At 38.7% G+C, this 19155-nt stretch overlaps 1 protein-coding gene and 1 non-coding gene across 10 annotated transcripts in view; both read right to left on the bottom strand.

Annotated features, from left to right (window-relative positions):
* Positions 1-19155, bottom strand: part of SSH2 (slingshot protein phosphatase 2) — a 249790-nt gene that overhangs the window by 47165 nt on the left and 183470 nt on the right. For 7 of the 9 annotated variants that reach the window (XM_045044912.1, XM_045044911.1, XM_023244448.2 and 4 more), the window contains 3 exons: positions 18708-18811; positions 15519-15583; positions 5043-5164 (listed from right to left, as the gene is read on the bottom strand). In XM_045044912.1, the coding sequence (XP_044900847.1) occupies positions 5043-5164; positions 15519-15583; positions 18708-18811 (291 nt within the window). Of the gene's footprint in view, positions 1-5042; positions 5165-8121; positions 8251-15518; positions 15584-18707; positions 18812-19155 lie in introns of those variants that run through there. The other 2 variants (XM_045044910.1, XM_045044909.1) reach the window with 2 other exon arrangements.
* Positions 11454-11534, bottom strand: LOC111557919. Its single transcript, XR_002738328.1, has one exon. It is a non-coding gene; the product is annotated as a small nucleolar RNA U2-19 (small nucleolar RNA).

Genomic DNA, 19155 nt, shown 5'->3' with positions numbered 1-19155 from the left:
AGAGAGAGAGAGAGAGAGAGAGAGAGAGAGAGAGAGAGAATCTGAAGCAGGCTCCAGGCTCTGACCTGTGAGTATAGAGCCTGACAAGGGGCTCGAACCCATGAAATTTGAGATCATGACCTGAGCTGAAGCTGGACGCTTAACTGACTGAGCCACTCAGGCACCCTCCAAAATTTTTTCTAATGCCAAGAACTACTGCTGGTTGCTGAAGACCTCTGAATATATAATTTGCTCAAATTTAATTCTGAAGTTTATGTAGATTTACTAAACATCAGAACACATTCAATTGTCTAAAAGAGAAAGGGAATTAAAATATGTAAAAAAGTAATTGTTAATGGTTTGTGATCAAGTTAGAGAGAAAAAATAGACACAATACAACTTAAATAAAACAGAGCCTGGTGACAGTGCACTGAACTAAACCAGTGCTGCTGAAATGCAGAGCAAATAGGAATGTTAACAAACCAACAAAAGGATAGCCCAAGTATACTGAAATCCTATTTAAGTCACATATTAACTCAGGGAGGAAATTAGCTTTAAGTTAAGGGAATAGGTTGGGATAGAAAGCCATAGGTTCTCGGGGTGCCTGGGTGGCCCAGTTGGCTAAGTATCCGACTCTGGCTCAGGTCATGATCTCACAGTATGTGAGTTTGAGCCCCATGTTGGGCTCTGTGCTGACAGCTGAGGGCCTGGAGCCTGCTTCGGATTCTGTGTCTCCCTCTGTCTCTGCCTCTCCCCCACTTGTGCTCTGTCTCTCTGTCTCTCTCTCTCACAAAAATAAAATGTAAAAAAAGAAAAAATTAAAAAAAAAAAAGAAAGAAAGAAAGCCATGGGTTCTCAATTGTGTCTCTATCGCACCACTTCTCTGTAGTCTTCCCCAGACCTCTGCCACTTTCTCTCTTTAAGGTTTCCATAAGCCAATTTCCCCTTCCATCCAGTCTCCCAAAGGCTTTGATGCCCTCTCCCTGCCAATGTATCTAGAAGAGCAGCATGGTATAGAAGGAACCGTACACATGGGAGGCAGAACAGCAAACTATGGTTGAGAGCATGGGCTCTGGAGTCACATGGGCTCTGGAACCTAGATTCTGGCACTACCTGTATAATTTTAGGCAAATTATTTAATTGCTTTGTGCTCCAGTTTTCTCATCTATAAAACCAAAAACACCTTCTTTTGAAGATTAAATAACACACTAAAAATGTGTATCACAGTACCAAAACATAACAAAACACTTACACTGTATCAAAATATCTGGATTTGATCTCCTTCGGTATTTCAATTCTTTTTGGTAAGTTATTTACCCTCTCTCAGTCTTAATTCCTTCATCTTAAAATGCAGGTAACAAAACCTACTTTCATAGAGTTATCATAAATATTTTAAATACTTAAAGTGAAACAATACATATGAATAGTCACATAAAACAAATGTTGAGTATGAATTTTTGGTGAGTGTTCTAATACAACTGAAAGTGGAGGCATGGAGAGACAGGAAACATCACAAAGATGCAGTGAAAACAACATGAAGAATATCAAGCTTTGACTGTCGGGAGTCAGTGCAGGGCTGACCAAGGCCATTCCCTAGGTGGGCTGTGTCTAATGCTTTGCACTGTGCTTTCTGGTCTGTGTTACTCAATGCTCCCTCCACTAATGATTCCAGAGTTCAGGAGAGTCAAATCAAGATTGCAACAGCTTATCCGCATTGGAAGGCTGGGCCTGAACTCCAGACACACAGCTATCATGCTAGAGTCCAGGGGGGAGGAAGACAACTCTACCACTCTTTTCATTGAGAAGATGAGATGAGCACAAGTAAAACTTGTTTTGAAAATGGTGTCCTCAGATGGAGTGGGGTTATTTTCAGAGTAGTTCCTTTTTCCTTCTTTTCTTTTTCTTTTTGAAGTGAGTGCCTAGCCAGGTTCTCAGCAACAAGTATAGTTTGGGTATAAACACACAATGTTTATAGCCTAGTGACAAATCTTGACATTAAGTAACTACAGAAGAAGATGCAGAGGTCTAAAAGAGTGTGATATATGAGCTTGTGATCAAACACCAGTTAAACTTTGGACAAGAGGCAGTGATATGTAGGAATCAAACATCACATTTTCAGCTTATATTCAGGCCAGGCTCCTTCTTTACATTAAGAAATAGCTTTTTCAGGGGCGCCTGGGTGGCGCAGTCGGTTAAGCGTCCGACTTCAGCCAGGTCACGATCTTGCAGTCCGTGAGTTCGAGCCCCACGTCAGGCTCTGGGCTGATGGCTCAGAGCCTGGAGCCTGTTTCTGATTCTGTGTCTCCTTCTCTCTCTGCCCCTCCCCCGTTCATGCTCTGTCTCTCTCTGTCCCAAAAATAAATAAACGTTGAAAAAAAAAATTAAAAAAAAAAAAAAAAAAAAAAAAAAAAAAAAAAAAAGAAATAGCTTTTTCACATGATAGGAAAGACAGGCCTGGATTAGGCACACCTAGTATTTTTTATCTAGTTTACCTTGAGTTTCATGAGATTTTTCTCCTTTAGAGTATAGGTACTTATTTTAGTACTCATCCCATTCAACAAATATTTATCCAGTGCCTATTTGTACCAGACATTTCAAGGTGTTGGGGGTTCAAAGAAAAATTACAAAATGACACCAAAAAGCTCTATTATTTTATAATTTGAAATATATTCAATGCAATTTGGAAACCCAGGTTACACTGTATGTTAAATATTTGTTATGTTTTCACTCTTATGTGGATCCTGAGAAACTTAACAGAAGACCATGGGGGAGGGGAAGGAAAAAAAAAAAGAGAGGGAGAAAGCCAAACCATAAGAGACTCTTAAAAACTGAGAATAAACTGAGGGTTGATGGGGGATGGGAGGGAGGGGAGGGTGGGTGATGGGCATTGAGGAAGGCACCTTTTGGGATGAGCACTGGGTGTTGTATGGAAACCAGTTTGACAATAAATTTCATATTAAATAAAAATGTCTTCCTTAAAATATAACACAATACTCAAAGAACTTGTAAACAGGCTAAATGAATTGGCATATCATATCTTGGGAACTATTTGGGAAGATATGTCTGTCATAAACAATCTGGGTTCTACTTTGGTTTAGTGCTATTTTGAAACATGAACTTTTTATATTCTCTGATATAAAATGATACAAATTCCTTCAACAGCAGTTGAGCTAGAAATGATACTAGATTACCTGAGTGCCAGTATTCTGAAGTGGGCAGCACTTTTTTTTATTATCCAAGGAGATTAATCAAACAGAAGATGGGAATTCATAATACTGAGGTTACCAAACAGAATGAAAACTAGTTCCTATAGCTTTTCACATCACATTCTGTCTTCCATAAAATAAAATTTTCTTTTGTTAGATGTGATTCAGGCAGGACCATTACTGAAGACAGATGAAATTCACTGAGGATAAATTATTGGGCACCCATATTAATAAGCATTCTTTATGATTTCTGGGAACATTTGGAACAAAGTAAAAGAGATAAGATTACACAGCTCATTTCTCACATGCTGAGTCAGGAGAATCCGAAGTTGCTGCCTTGTATCCCTAGGGGAAGACTCAAGTATAAGTTTCCACGCAATCCCAGTTCCTGTTTTATGGGGTTTCTAAGAGAAGAATCAGGAAGAGCCAAAGGAAATAAGATACAGAGTAGCACTGCCCATCTCAACTTTCTGCCACAATGGAAATGTTCTGTACATGTACTGTCCAATATGGCAGCCACTAGCCACATACAGCCAAAGTACTTGAAATGTGGCTAGTTGTGACTGAGGGACTGACACTTAAATTTTGTTTAATTTTAACTTATTTAAATGGTCACAAAGTGGTTAGTGGCTACTGTATGGGACAGTGCAGATCTAGAGAGAGAAAAGTCCAAATCAGAGGTCTTAAAATACTAATGATGTAGGCAAGGTAGGTAGTTAAAAGGATAAATGCTTACTTTCTGAAAGGTCTATTGCTTAGCTAATACCAGAGGTTAAATCCATGCAGGAGAAAACCGAAATGTGGTTTATAAACCTGTGTAATTTCAGAGCATACAATTAAAGGCTGTAAGAGTTATACAAGGTAACAACTCTGGCCTCGTGAAACCACAAATAACTTTCAGGTTGACTGTACAAGTGTAGGCAAACACTTGTTTGGGAAACCTAACGACAAATGTGATTTTTTTCTTCCCAACATCAGGACAATTAGAATCACTCCCTGTCTTCTCTTTGTGGCTAAATTCTCCCAGGCCCGGATCACACTGCCAGCTACTCCACAGTTCCATTCTAGTCCTGAACCAGGAAGTCAATGCTTTGAGACATCTGGCAGGATTTCCTGAGGCTTATTATCTGGAGTGCAAAGATCTGCTTAGCCACATTCCACAGTCTTCTCAAGGTTTCTCCAGAAGAAGTGGGAAAATAAAAAAGGAAAGCAATAAACCTTACGGACACAAAAGAGCCAGGTTCTGAGTGGTGTATGGTATCTTTAAATATAGGATGCAAAGTACTGCTAAAGCCAAAGGTGCAAGATTATAAAAGGTTCTGTTCTGAGTTTAAAGAATCAATTCCTCCCAACCCTGCCCTTCTACCTCAGAAGCAGGAAAAAGGAAGTAAAACATTTGGTAAAAGCAAGGTGTAAGGCCAAGAATAAATAGAAGAGATTGCAGTTAAAGTGGGCTCTCTTTGAACCCAAGACCCACTGGTGCACTATATTAAAGGGTGCGTGCCCTAGAATCAGCAATGTGAATCATTACTGCTTAAAATAAAGTTAACTACAAAGAAAAGGTAGCTTTTTATTCCTGGAGACTGAAGTTTAAATCATTTGCTTTATATTCATTACCACCTAAGGGTAGAGGAAGGTGAGGAATAGGTGATAAATTAGGAACACAATCAAAGGCATTCACTAATCATTTTCATCCCTCAAAATTGTATGGCTAAGATAACTTTTGTGCTCCCTAGTTTTAGGCATTGACCTTTAAGAATAGAATTGGCAAAAGATGTTTTTGTAATAACTCAAAAGGCAACCGGAATAGGTTATTTAAAAAGGAGTCTTCTCATCCTCCCTTTTGGGGTACCGTACCTGTCATTAGAAGAGAAATCCATTCCTAGGACGATGCTTTCTTCAGTGTCTTGTCTACCATTAGTTGAAACCACTACCATATAGCGTGTTCTATTCTGGTAAGTACTTTCTAGTCTTACAGCCTGGAAGATAACAGACAACAGATATGTTAGGAAATTTAGAAGGTTAGTTGTAGATCATTCAACCTTTTTTATATCAGCATCTTACAGCATGCTCAGGAAGACTTAAATTCACATCCCAGCTCATGTATTAACTATGAAACCTTCAGTAAGTTACTAAATTAATTGGAGGGAGATATAACAATACCTACCCCCATTGGATCATAAGAATCACATGAAATAATGCACGTAAAACACAGTGCTTGGCATAGAGTAAAAGCTCTATAAATATTTGCTACTAGCATTTATAATAACAACTACCAGGGCATGTTCTAAAGATCGAAGAGGGAAATGTGAGTTGTATGAATGTGAGCACCGGACTCATAGATGCAAGTTGCAGAAACAATTTCAATATAAAGCAAGCTATCAATATATAAGAGGAGTGTACTCAATTGAAAGATTATACACTATGAGATTTCCTTCTTTAGATTTAGTGATAAAGACATTGCTTTTTCAGAGGTTTATATTATTTTTTTGTCAAAAATTTTATTTATTGCTTATTTATAGTACTTTAAAAGGGCCTTCCAAAAATTTGAATATGGACAGGATATTAAATGATATTAAGGATTTACTGTTAGTGTGATAATGGCACTGTGGTTATGCTTTTTTCTTAAGTATCTAGAGTAAAATGACATGGTGTCCAAGTTTTACTTTAAAATGTTCCAACAATGGAAAGCAACCAAGATGTCCTTCAGTAAGTGAATAAACTAAACACGTGCAGACAATGGAATATTATTCAGCACTAAAAAGAAATGAGCTATAAAGTCATGAAAAGACATGGAGGAATCTTAAATGCATATTACTTTGTGTGAGGAGTCAATCTAAAGAGGCTACATATTATATGATTCGAACTATATGACATTCTGTAAAGGGCAAAACTATGGAGTCAGTAAAAAGATATGTAGTTGCCAGAGTGTATGGGAGTACAGAAGTTTTTAGAGCCATGAAACTACTCTGTAGGATACCAAAGTGATGGATACACGTCATTACACATTTGTCAAAACCCACAGAATGTACAACACCAAGACTGAACCCTAAGGTAAACTTTGACTTTGAGTAATAATGATGTGTCAATCAATGTAGGTCCATCAATTGTAACAAATGGGGCAGGCTATGAAAGAATGGAGACAGAGAATATATGGGAAATCTCTACCTTCTGTTCAATTTTCCTTAAACTGCTAAAAAAAAAAAAAAGGCCATTAAAATTTTTGTTAAGAGGGCACTTCTTGGGGCGCCTGGGTGGCTCAGTCAGTTGAGCATCCGACTACGGCTCAGGTCATGATCTCACAGTCTGTGAGTTTGAGCCCTGCATCGGGCTCCGTGCTGACAGCTCAGAGCCTGGAGCCTGTTTCGGATTCTGTGTCTCCCTCTCTCTGACCCTCCCCCGTTCATGCTCTGTCTCTCTCTGTCTCAAAAATAAATAAATGTTAAAAAAAAAAAAAAAAGAGGGCACATCTTATAACAATAAATAATAACAATTATTATAATAAAGAGGGTTGGGGGAGACTTTGGGAAATGATAGAGATGTTTATGGCATAGATTGTGGTGATGGCTTCATGGATGTATACTTATCTCCAAACTCACCCAGCTGTACATATTAAATATGCACAACTTTTTGAAGATCAATTATGCCTCAATAAAGCAATTTAACAAAATTTTCCAATAAAGATGGAGGCCTGGCTGGCTCAGTCAGTAGAGCATGTGACTCTAGATCTCAGGGTCATGAGTTCAAACCCCATGTTGGGCACAGAGTTGAAGCTTAAAAAATAAAAATTCCAACAAAGAAAGAAAAAAAATGTGGGGGTGGGGTGGGAAACAGATGAAAAAAAATATATAATCAGAGCCAAGTGCTGAAGATTCAATGGTAGAAGAAAGATACCGTCCTTGCCCTTGCAGAGTGCACAGTCTAGACTGCTCTTCTCTTTATCTATTTTAATAAAAAACCAGGAAACTGCACTGGAGGCAATTTACTCTGTTTAAAATACCCACCATTCCTTATCTTTCCTTATCTCATAAGAGACACAGAGTTCCAATCCCATCAACTAGCTCAAGATATCTGTCAGAAATTTGACAGAAATTTCTATTTGGGATTCTTTCAGTGCTTCTCTTGGAGTTTCCTTTCCCTCAATTCTGTCACTAATCCAAAAGTAGCCATGCAAAGAGAAAAAGAAATGCAGTCACACAGCTTAAGTGAGCCATTCAGCAAGGCAGAGAGAGGTAAGACTCACTGCCATGGCTATCTTTTTGTCTCTAATCCGACACAACTAGGAAAAGTTAGGGAAGCACAAATGGCAAAAGTGGCCATATTAAAGCTTGTTTCTAATAAGAGCTGATACAACAAGAATGTAACGTCCACCATTCTGATTCCAAGTATGCAAGGTTGAGAGAGCTGTACTGCTAACTTTATGTTCCACAAAGCAACAGACCTTTTCAAATCAAATTCATTTGTGAGAAGCTAAGAACTAATACTTTTTTTTTTTTTTAATTTTTTTTTCAACGTTTATTTATTTTTGGGACAGAGAGAGACAGAGCATGAACGGGGGAGGGGCAGAGAGAGAGGGAGACACAGAATCGGAAACAGGCTCCAGGCTCTGAGCCATCAGCCCAGAGCCTGACGCGGGGCTCGAACTCCCGGACCGCGAGATCGTGACCTGGCTGAAGTCGGACGCTTAACCGACTGCGCCACCCAGGCGCCCCGATAAGAACTAATACTTAAATGGACAAAGGTCTAACAGAGAGCTGGGCCAAACGAGCATTATACACATATAGCTATGGATAGGAGTAAATGCACATGAGGAGACTGGAAGGCAGCATCAACACTCTGATTCTAGGAACACAACACAGAATATTAAGCTAATCAGAAACCAGGTACAGGTAAACTAGAATTTTTTATCAACAAGAGCCCACATATTATTACATACCTAAACTTGGGCTTGCCTTGGCAAGCTCTGAGCTAACTGTTCAGTTTCCTGAATATGTTAGAGGCTCTTTCATCCTCTGTCAAGGCTCAAATACATACAGAATGGGAACAACTGAACTGTGCTCCTGAAATTTATCCACAGCTTCTACACCAACCAGTGGCTAAGCTGAAACAAATAAAAGGAAAAAACAAATAACCTCCACAAACATTACCTATCATACAAGTTATGAGACTAAGTTAGCAGGTGGGCAGCAAGAGTTTCTTTGGGATATTCAGGGTAAACATTAGTTGTCTTAAAAAAATTTTTTTTTAATGTTTATTTTTTGAAAGAGAGAGAGAGAGAGAGAGAGAGAGAGAGAGAGAGAGAGAGAGAGAGAGAGAAAGAAAACACACAGGCTGGGGAGGGAGGGAGGGAGGGAGGGAGGGAGGCACAGAATCTAAAGCAGGCTCCAGGCTCTGAGTTGTCAGCACAGAGCCCGACAAGGGGCTCAAACCCACGAGAAACAAGGTCATGACCTGAGCTGAAGTCGGACGCCTAACCAACTGAGCAACCCAGGTGCCCCATTTTGTAAATGTGAGGGGTTTATTTATTCATAACATCAAGAGCATTTCAAACATTTGGCCTTCTCTTGCTTATTAATATAATCATAACATCAGACCCCAAACCTAATGGGAAATGCTGATTTCCCATTTTATACTGATTTAGGATTAAGTAATAGGTACATCTCAGATTTCTTCAATTCTAGGCTTTTTAGATGGCAGAAAGGCACTTAGAGGCCTTAGGGTTTGATCTCGGACCTCTAGAGAGTACCTGTGTAATTGCTAATACGTTTTTGTTTGTTCGTTTTTTATTTTTTTGAGATCTACTTTTAGGCAATCTCTACACCCAATGTGGGGTTACAACCCCAAACTTACAACCCTGAGACCAAGGGTTGCATGCTCTATCGACTGCGCCAGCCAGGTGCCCCAACTAATTCTTACTAAAAGGAAGTGGTGCTTTAATCAGGAAGTCAGAAGCCATTAACACTTATATACTCAAGAAGGTTGAGATGAAAGCTTTTATAGAAAAAACTGCAATGCAAGGTTTTAAATTTCCTTTCAAAGTTCAAGATTCTAGGTTATGGAATTAAAAATTTAAGAGCCACAGCATAAAGAAAAACCCAATACCCACCTGGGTTTGAAGTTTATTTCATATTCTTCTGTTGGGAAGAAGATTGACAAAATCTAATAATCTAATTTAACCCAACAAGTTAATCAGAGAAATGTAATTTAAAATGGCAGTTTTTTACATAATTCCTTAATATTGGAATCGGCAGTAATTCCCACATTTCCTTAGTTTCCAACATTTACATGGAATAGATGACTAGAATAAGACAACAATTCAGATGCATTTGATCAACTAAAGTTCTCACTGAAAAGAATACCACTGAAATTTATTCTAATTGTCCAGCCAAAACAATATTTTAAATTTCAAAACTTGGCAATAATAGCAACTGAGAAAATTATTCCAAGAAACTCCATTTATTGCCTAAAGTTGAAATCTTGTTACAAGTTTCAGGTGAACTGGATTCAGCAATCTGAGGACTGGGGTAGGTCTGAGAAGTCACCTGCCTCTGCTTTATTTCTGAGAGATAAGAACTCAACCTGTTTGCAAAGCTCATCTATCAAAGAATGATGTTAAAATTTCTCTCAGTAACTAATTTAAATTTTTAATCTCATTATAAGCAGTTCACAAACACCACCTGGTAAAATAACTTCTGTCCTCAGTATCATCCAACATCAAGAAATACTATTCCTTAAGCTTATACTGCACCTTTGCCTTTAATTTCTTTTTACTAAGAGTCTTACATCATGCCACTGCATGCAATGTTTATCCTCAAGGAAGCCACATTATAAAGTCCCAACGTCTAGACAGGCAGCTCACCCAATCCATCAGAGAGAAAGGTTTCAAAAGTATGTAAATATTAAATTCTAGCCAAAAGAACAAAGCAAAGTCAATATATAAAATTAAAATAGACTTCAGATGTGATACTAATAAACTAAAGAACATTGTTTTCAAAAGAAACAGAGCTTGAGGGAGTCTCAGGATTTTATTCCTTCAGTCTATCTCTATGAAATTTTTCAATTAAAAAGATCTATGTATTATATTCTTTGTAGCCATTAAAAACAGATTTATTTGCTGACACGGAAAGATATCCATAATAAAGTGTGAAGAAAGCAGGTTATAAGACAGCATTTATATTTTTTCTATTTCATCTTTAAAAATGTTTATTTATTGATTTTGAGAGAGAAAGAACGCAAGCAGAGAAGGGGCAGAGAGAGAATCCCAAGCAGGCTTGGCACTGACAACACAGAGCCCAATGCAGGGCTCAATCTCACAAACTGAGATCACGACCTGAGCTGAAATCAAGAGTTGGATGCTTGACCGAGTGAGCCACCCAAGAAGCCCCTTATCTCATTTTTGTAAAAAAAAAAAAAAAAAAAAAAAAAAGGTGCTTTGACATATACTCTTTTCCCCTTTTATTATTATTTTTTAATGTTTATATATTTTTGAGAGAGGGAGACAGAGTGCAAGAGGGGGAGGGGCAGAGAGAGAGGGAGACACAGACTCCGAAGCAGGCTCCAGGCTCCAAGATGTTAGCACAGAGCCTGCTGCGGGGCTCCAACTCACAAACCATGAGATCATGACCTGAGCTGAAGTGAGATACTTAACCAACTGAGCCACCCAGGCACCCCTCTCTTTTCCTTTTAATTCTAAGCTCAGATCAAGTGTAAGAAGCCTTCATTGTTTGTTTGTTTGGTTTTTTAATAGTTTTCTTTCTTTTATTTATTTTGAGAGAGAGAGAGAAAGAGAGCACGTGCACAAGGGAGGGGCAGAGATAGGTAGGGAGAGAGAGAATCCCAAGCAGGCTTCATACTGTCAGCATGGAGCCTGATGCAGGGCTCAAACTCATGAATCGTGAGATCATGAGTCAGATGCTTAGCTGACTGAGCCACCCAGGCCCCCCGAAACCTTCATAGTTATAAAGATCAGTAGTAAAACCTTTTCATTGCTCAAAACTGATTAGCCTTTCATATACACACATTTCCCCTAATTTCCTTCATCCATGAGCAAGTTGTCGGTTATTCACTGTCACTTTTTTTTCAAATGCATTTATTTTGAGAAAGAGAGAGACAGCATGAGCAGGGGAGGGGCGGGGCAGAGAGAGAGAGAGAGAGAGAGAGAGAGAGAGAGAGAGAGAGAATATGAGAACGAATGAATCCCAAGCAGGCTCCGTGCTGCCAGTGCAGAGCCTGACTCGGGGCTCAAACTCACAAACTGTGAGATCATGACCTAAGCTGAAACCAAGATCACACATCAGGGAGACTTGTAGGTTTTCTGATACTCAGATTTGGCTATTTTTCTCATTGATCCACTTCAGCAAGAGCAGAGTCAGAGAATCTGACACATACTTTTATATATACACATAAGACTGGAAGGATGCTTATCCAAATTACTAAGAATTGTTTTTTCAGAGTGTAAGATACAAAGTGATTTTTACTTTCTTCCTTATACCTTTCTGTTTGTATGATTTTTAAAACTTTTGTATTTAGAAAAAATAAACCCATTTTCATTTTGAGCAACTATCAATGAACTATAAAAAACAAAACCAAAAAACTCATTTTCTTAAACTCTTCTACAAAGTGAAAGTACTAAAAAACATCTCCCTGTATCTTATGAGCACCTTACCTCTAGTAAAGAACATTGAACTTACTTCAAATGTTAAGAAAGTTTTTTATTTCCCAGTCTGTTTTTTTTTTTTTAACGTTTATTTATTACTGACAGACAGAGAGACACACAGAGTGTGAGCAGGAGAGGGGTAGAGAGAGGAGGAGACACGGAATCCGAACCAGGCTCCAAGCTCTGAGCTGTCGGCACAGAGCCTGATGTGGGGCTTGAACCCACAAATGTGAGATCACAACTTAAGCCCAAGGCAGATACTTAACTGAGCCCCCCAGGTACCCCCTGCTCCAGTCCATTTTATGTTAAATGGGTCTTTGATAATGTGCAAGAATACCAAAAAACCCACTGTCTTTATTTTATCAGCTACAGTTTTCCTAAGTACTGAAGTTAATGCTTGAGACTGTATTTGGAATGCAGAGCTTCCCTGAAGGAAAAACTGGTTCAGTCTTATTTTCAATGCTAAAGCAAAATGTGGGGATTTGGTGCCTCTATTTGTTGTTTGGTTACTGAAAAAATAAAGGCAGGGCTTTCAGTTGACTATCAAACTTTTAACCTTATGTACAAGTCCCAGGATGAGAATTTTAGCATTCCAAATTTAACTCAAAACAAAAGGCCTTGCTTTGAGTCTACAAATGCTCCTTTCAGTTAGAAAAGTGCTAATTTGTCCAAAGTTACACAATGTATTCACTCATTTTCTTGAAGATGACTCACTCAATAATCTGAAACATAATGACTATGTGTTTGTAACAATTCAAAACAACTGTAAAATGGCTGGTCATTTAAACTGAATTAATTCAGAGGCATCAGTTACATTTTCTGAATTTGTATTTTATAAATGTAAAGCAGCTGAAGTTGCACATTTTAGCAGGGGAAGAAAAACAGTTAATTGCCAACTCTGCCTTCCTAACTGCTTCCTTAATGCTCTCCTGTGGTTAAAATTATTTTAACATTTAGAGGTGCATTCTAAACTCCAGAAGGTTATCAAAGAGAAAAAGATAAAGTAAGTGATGACAGACCTCAACTTTAGCTCTACCAAATCACACAAGTTTTGGAAACTATAAACAAATATATCTAATGGACATCTAGTACGTGCAAGTGACCATTATTATGGGTTCTAGAGGAGGTGTTCTCAAAGTGTGACTCCTGGATCAGCAGCATCAACATCACTCGAAAACTTGTTAAAAATGCAAATTATCACTGCCTACCCCTTCCCAAATCAAACACTGTGGGTGGAGTCCAGCAAATGGCAGTTCAACAAAGCTTTGCAGGTGATTCTGATGGGCTCCAAGGTTTGAGTATCTGCTTTCAAGCATTTAAAAAATTTTGTTTTTACATTTATTTATTTTTGATAGAGAGAGACAGAGCACAAATCGGGGAGGGGCAGAGACAGAAGGAAACACAGAATCCGAAGCAGGTTCCAGGCTCCGAGCCATCAGCACAAGCCTGACATAGGGCTCGAACTCACAAACCACGAGACCATGACCTGAGCCGAGGTTGGACGCTTAACTGACTGAGCCACCCAGGTGCCCCTGCTTTAGAGCATTTTTGCTGTAAGAGCTGTACCCCACTTTGTTCAATTATAAATAAGTGTTAAGATAGAAGTATATAAAAATATAGACAGGATTTACATAAGTGTATGATGTGATTTTCAGATTAGGATATAAAATAATGATGTAAGGATTTATTTCAAATTCTTTAAATTTCAAAGGAAGTTTCTCAAAAAAATTGGTGGTCATTTTAAGAAGGTGACAGAGGTAGCATCTGAGAGGACAAAATGACCTAATTTAAACACAGAACAAATAAGTGAATGAAAAATCAGTTAATCACTATAGAGTTCAGAGATCTGATCATCAATTTTCCATTTACTTTTGTATTCTTATTATCTCTCTCCCCGTTCAGACAGCAGAGATCAACTATTTGAACTGAATGTGCCAGTAGAAACCCACTTTCCAAGTTACCACCCAACCTAGAAAGGCCCATCATCACATGCTTGATCATCACATGCAACAACTGCTTAGTGGCCCCCCCCATGACTTAAATGGCTTCCTCCTCCCACTATTCTGTATTAGATTCTGAGGAATCTCTTTCTCTTTCTCTCTCTCTCTCTCTCTCTCTCTCTCTCTCTCTCTCTCTCTGTCTCTCTTAGATGTAATCTCTACACCCAATGTAGGGCTCAAACTCAAAACCCAGAGATCAAGAGTCAGATGCTTTACTGACTGAGCCAGACAGGCACCCCTCTCAAATACTATAGCTGTTCCATCGAATTCCTTGCTCAGAACCCTGTAATGTTTCATTACTGCTTACTGAGGTACTACCTCCAAGTATTAATCTAGACAGTCAGATAGGGAATGTAAATGAGAGAAGGAGGCCACATGAAAACTAAATGGGTAAAAATGCTCTTCACTTTTCTTAAAGAAACATACTCATCCCATTTTTGTTTTCCTACTTGAATTAAAGTTCTACACTACAAGAAAACAGTGAAGATATGATGACAAATGGAGACACCTGGCTTCAGTGTCTAGAAGACCACAGGATATGTGGGGATTACGGTAAATTAAGAGCCTGGGCCATACCAATGCCTGCTCCTCCAGGTCTAGCAAGTTTTGTCATGTGAGAATAAGGTTCCAGTGTTGCCAGATTTTTAGATTTTTGAGGACAAGCTTCAAGTATTGATTTTTATGTGAAATCATTCAACTTTAAAATTCTGGCTTGGAGTCAAAAACACTACCCCTGTGGTCCAAACAAAACATATCTGCCAGTTTGAGACCTCTAGTATGCAGCATTAAGGTCCTATTTGCCTGCCTTTTTTCTGGTATCTTATCTTCCTTATAGTAACAATAACCCCCAGATTTAGGCAGCAATAAGCTTTCACGTCTACTTGGTCCTCTTAACTGTGAGGGGCAGAAAGGAGATGGACTCAAACAAGCTAAGTAACTTGTCCAACATCACATGATTAGTAACAGCCGAAGCCCAGGTCTCCTGACTTAGAGACCAGCACAAATCCCTGGTCCTTTTACTCTCTCCTTGTCCCTTCTTAACACGTGTGCTTTTGCTTTGTCATGTCCTCATCTTAGAAGGACTGTCTTCTTTTCTGCTAATGTAAATCCATCATCATTCAAGACCCAGCTCAAGCTTTACTGTATATGTAACCCTCCTCTTTTTTTAATGTTTAATTATTTGAGAGTGAGCGAGAGAGTGAGCGAGAGCAAGCACAGCCAGGGAAGGGGCAGAGAGAGGAGAGAGAGAGAATCCCAAACAGGCTCCACACCCAGCACAGAGCCTGACGTGGGGCTTGATCTTGCAACCATGAGATCATGGCCTGAGCCAAAATCAAGAGTTAGACACTTAACCAACTGAACCACCTGGGCACCCCTACCTTTCTAACTAAGCCAAGTCTCCAAGTATTCTTTCTTCTGAAATTCAGTTGTTATGGTCAATAACTCACAAACTGGTGCTTATCAACAGCTCTGACTCATCAAATTATTTTGCATCATTTCACCTTAACTCCTATCCCCAATTATATTCTAAGCTTGCTGATAGTGCAGACATGTTATTCTTTTTTTTGTTCCACATAGTTCCCAGCACTCTGCTGGTACATAAAAATGACTGTTTAATGTTTGCTATCTTAGAAAGTCTTTTGAGGAAGAGTTTTAGTAATGATAACACTAACTTACCAGCCTGATGTTGTCTTCTGGGCGCAGTAATATGAACATTGCTTGGAGATGCTGTTGGAGATCACCTGGTTAAATTGGTAAAACAAAACAATAATTATTCCTCATTGTAATGTCAACAGAGAGGATTCTTTCTACCTTAATAACCTGTGTAAAAGAAAGTTCTGGGTCACTCAAGGACTGTAATTAGAAATTAAGTGAATGTCTTAATATGATTAACTTCTTTTTAAGTGAAAAGACAGAATGGCAGACTGCATCTCTATACATTTACTTTTAGCCTGTACTATATTAAAATTTGCTTTGTGTCTGTCCAATGGAAAGTGCACTTGAGAGCAACCTCTGTTCTGTACTGCAGTGGGTGCTGAAAAGAGCAACAGTGATACATGTCCGGGCACAGACACCACTGGCTGTGCTCTCAGGCACACTGAAGGTAGCAAGGAAGGAATCCTGAAAATGAGGTGTGTGACTGAGGTTAGAATTATCCCTAACTTTAAAAAAAGCTAGCCATTTTGCCATTCTTATTCCTGTAAATCTTCTGTTGCATTTAACCTAAGAAGATTTTTAGATTTCCCATAAAATAATATCAATAGTTAATGACTTCCATATTAGTGGCTGATATTAAAAGAAGAGTTCTCATTAAATATAGCAGATCCCAAGAAATAAATATTCCACTGAACCTATTATTAGGTACTTTAACACGGCCAATCAGTATTTGAAAACATACTTGTTCCTATACATTCTATAAAACTAAGTTGAAATTTTTTTGTATTAAAGTATTAGGAAGCCTGAGGCTTTTGCTAGAAGATAATTAGATAACATACTGTTTTTTTTTAATTTTTTTTTTTTAACGTTTATTTATTTTTGAGACAGAGATAGAGCATGAACGGGGGAGGGTCAGAGAGAGAGAGGGAGGCACAGAATCTGAAACAGGCTCCAGGCTCTGAGCGGTCAGCACAGAGCCTGACGCGGGGCTCGAACTCACGAACCGTGAGATCATGACCTGAGCCGAAGTTGGACGCTTAACCGACTGAGCCACCCAGGCGCCCCGATAACGTACCGTTATAAATAATGACAATCAGAGAACAAAAAGCTTCATTCGTGCCCATCCAGATCTGTCTCTTTTTTAAGAGTCTAAAGATTCTGATGTTCTCACATTATCTTGAAATCTGCATACAAAATTTTCCTCCAGGTTAACTTCAACTCTTAACTATGAGATGAAATACTGATATATGCAAGAAGTGGTGAGGGGAAAGAAGGAAAAAGTAGGTTAGCAAACAGGTATTTGTCTAAAAGGTCAGCAAGTCTGGGGCAACTAGGTGGCTCGGTTGGTTAAGTGTCTGACTCGTGACTTTGGCTTAGGTCATGGTCTCACAGTCATGGGATCGAGCCCTGTGTCAGGTTCTGCACCAGGCATGAAGCCTGCTTAAGATTCTCTCTTTCTCTCCCTCTGTCCCTCTCATGCTCTCTCTCTCTTTCTAAAAAAAAAAAAAATAAAAAAAATAAAATAAAAAAAATAAATAAAGGTCGGCAAGTCTGAAAGACTTTCCTCTTTCTTTCCTTTTCTTAAAGAATAGTTTTCTTGCCTCACTCCCACCCCACCCCTATTTCAGTGCTGGCTTCTGACCAATTCCATTATTGCAGAATCTTTTAACTTTCAAAATTAAAAAACAGAGTCATTATGTTTGGCCAGGTCTGTTCTGCTACATTTCAAACCCAGAGACACAATCTAAGTCTCATGTGTAAGAACCAATATGGGCTCATAGGTATAAAACCAAGAGAAATTAAAACATGTCCACACAAGAGCTTATACATATATATTCATAGCGGCATTACTCATCACAGCCAAAAATGGAAACTCAACTGTCTATCAACTGGTAAATGGAAAAATAAAATATAGTATATCCATACACTAGAATATTATTTGGTCATAAAAAGGAATAAAGTAGTGATACACAGTATAATGTAAATGACCCCTGGGCACCTGGGTGGCTCAGTACGGTTAAGCATCCAACTTTGGCTCAGGTCATGATCTCATGGTTTGTGAGTTTGAGCCCCATTTTGGGCTCTGTGCTGACAGCAGCTCAGTCTGCTTTGGATTCTGTGTCTCCCTCTCTCTCTCTGCCCCTCCCCTGCTCACACTCTGTCTCTCCCTCTCAAAAATAAATAAGCACTAAAAAAAATTAATATAAATGACGCTTGAAAACATTATGCTAAGTGAAAGGAGCCTGTCTCCAAAGAGCGTTTATATAATTACACTTATATGGAACACCCAGAACAGGCAGATCTATATATAGAGAAAGTAGATCAGTGGTTGTTTAGGATTGGCAGGGAAGGTGGGGAATATAGGGAATGACTGCTAATGGATAACTGGGTTTCTTTTGGGGGTGATGAAAACATTCTAGAATTAGAGCGATGGTTGCGTAACTCTGTATATATGAAAAAAAAATCACTGAATGTATACTTTAAATGAGTAAATAGAGTGAATTATATGGTATGTGAATTATATCTCACTAAAAGTGTTTAAAAAAAAAAAAAAGAACCAGTGTGGGGAGAAGACAAAGTGTTAGGAATAAACAATGAAGAGTGACTTAAGTTTCATGTTACAATTGAGTTAAGCAGCTGAGGCTTTTTAAAAATTAAGATTTCTTCTGTTCTATCAGGACAAATAGCCTGAGGAAAGGATTTTTAGGATGGAGAACTTGTAGAGGAGAACCATTTCTGGGCAATAGTGGGCCTAAGTCCCTACTCTAAGTGCTACTGGCCCCAAGATCCAGATGGCTTCTTTGAAGGTCAGGCAAAAGACAGGGAGCCCTATCCCCACTGTAAGGCTTCTTATGTGAGCTGCGTATATGAAAGTTCAGGTTTGTTAGCAGTGAAAAGTACTGCCAGTAAGTAAACTGGGTATATTCTACCAGGAACCTTCATTGCTAAATCATAGAAAAATTCATTAGAGTATATTTGTACCTTAGTATTTGTCCAACAAAAATTTACTGAATACCTACTACATATATAAGGCATTCTGCTAAGTGCCAGAAAAATAGTGAGAATGAAGGAAAAGTGATTATAGCACAGTACAGTTCTTTCTTTCACTATCACAAAACTGTTGGAGAAATGGGAATGGGGTAGTCAGCCTTGTAGAACAAAACAAAAGGCTAAGAAACCAAGAAAGGAATGGTATACATGGAACTTTACCTGCATGCTTGTTGCGTCTGTGGCTGATTCTTGGTGTGGATGAGCCATTTCCCCGTGGCAGAAAAAGGGCAGCACCTTTGACAGTTAGAAAGCTCTCGCTGATGCTGTCAGGAAAAAGTCAAAACAAAACGAATTATTTAAGGAAGGAAATCAGAGTATGATGGAGATCCATTTTGGGATTATTCTCTCTCCCATCTCCCAAAGTCCCAATTTCAAGGGATGAAGTAAAAATAAAATCAAAAGAGACCTTGATTATTTGCAAAGTCATTTCTACTCTAGACAATTTTTCTGAAACATAACTTACAATATTCTCTACATATTACATGGTAGTAGTTAAGAGTGAAGGTTCTGGAAACAAGAGGGTGAAGGCTCTGGTGCCAGATTGCCTGGGTTTAAATCCTGGCTCTGCTACTTCTTACCTGAGTGAATTTTGGGGGCCCTAAATTTC

Source organism: Felis catus, chromosome E1 (assembly GCF_018350175.1).
Source record: "Felis catus isolate Fca126 chromosome E1, F.catus_Fca126_mat1.0, whole genome shotgun sequence".
NCBI lineage: Eukaryota > Metazoa > Chordata > Mammalia > Carnivora > Felidae > Felis > Felis catus.
Note: the sequence above shows the minus strand (reverse complement) of the source record. Positions and strands in the feature narration are given on the sequence as shown.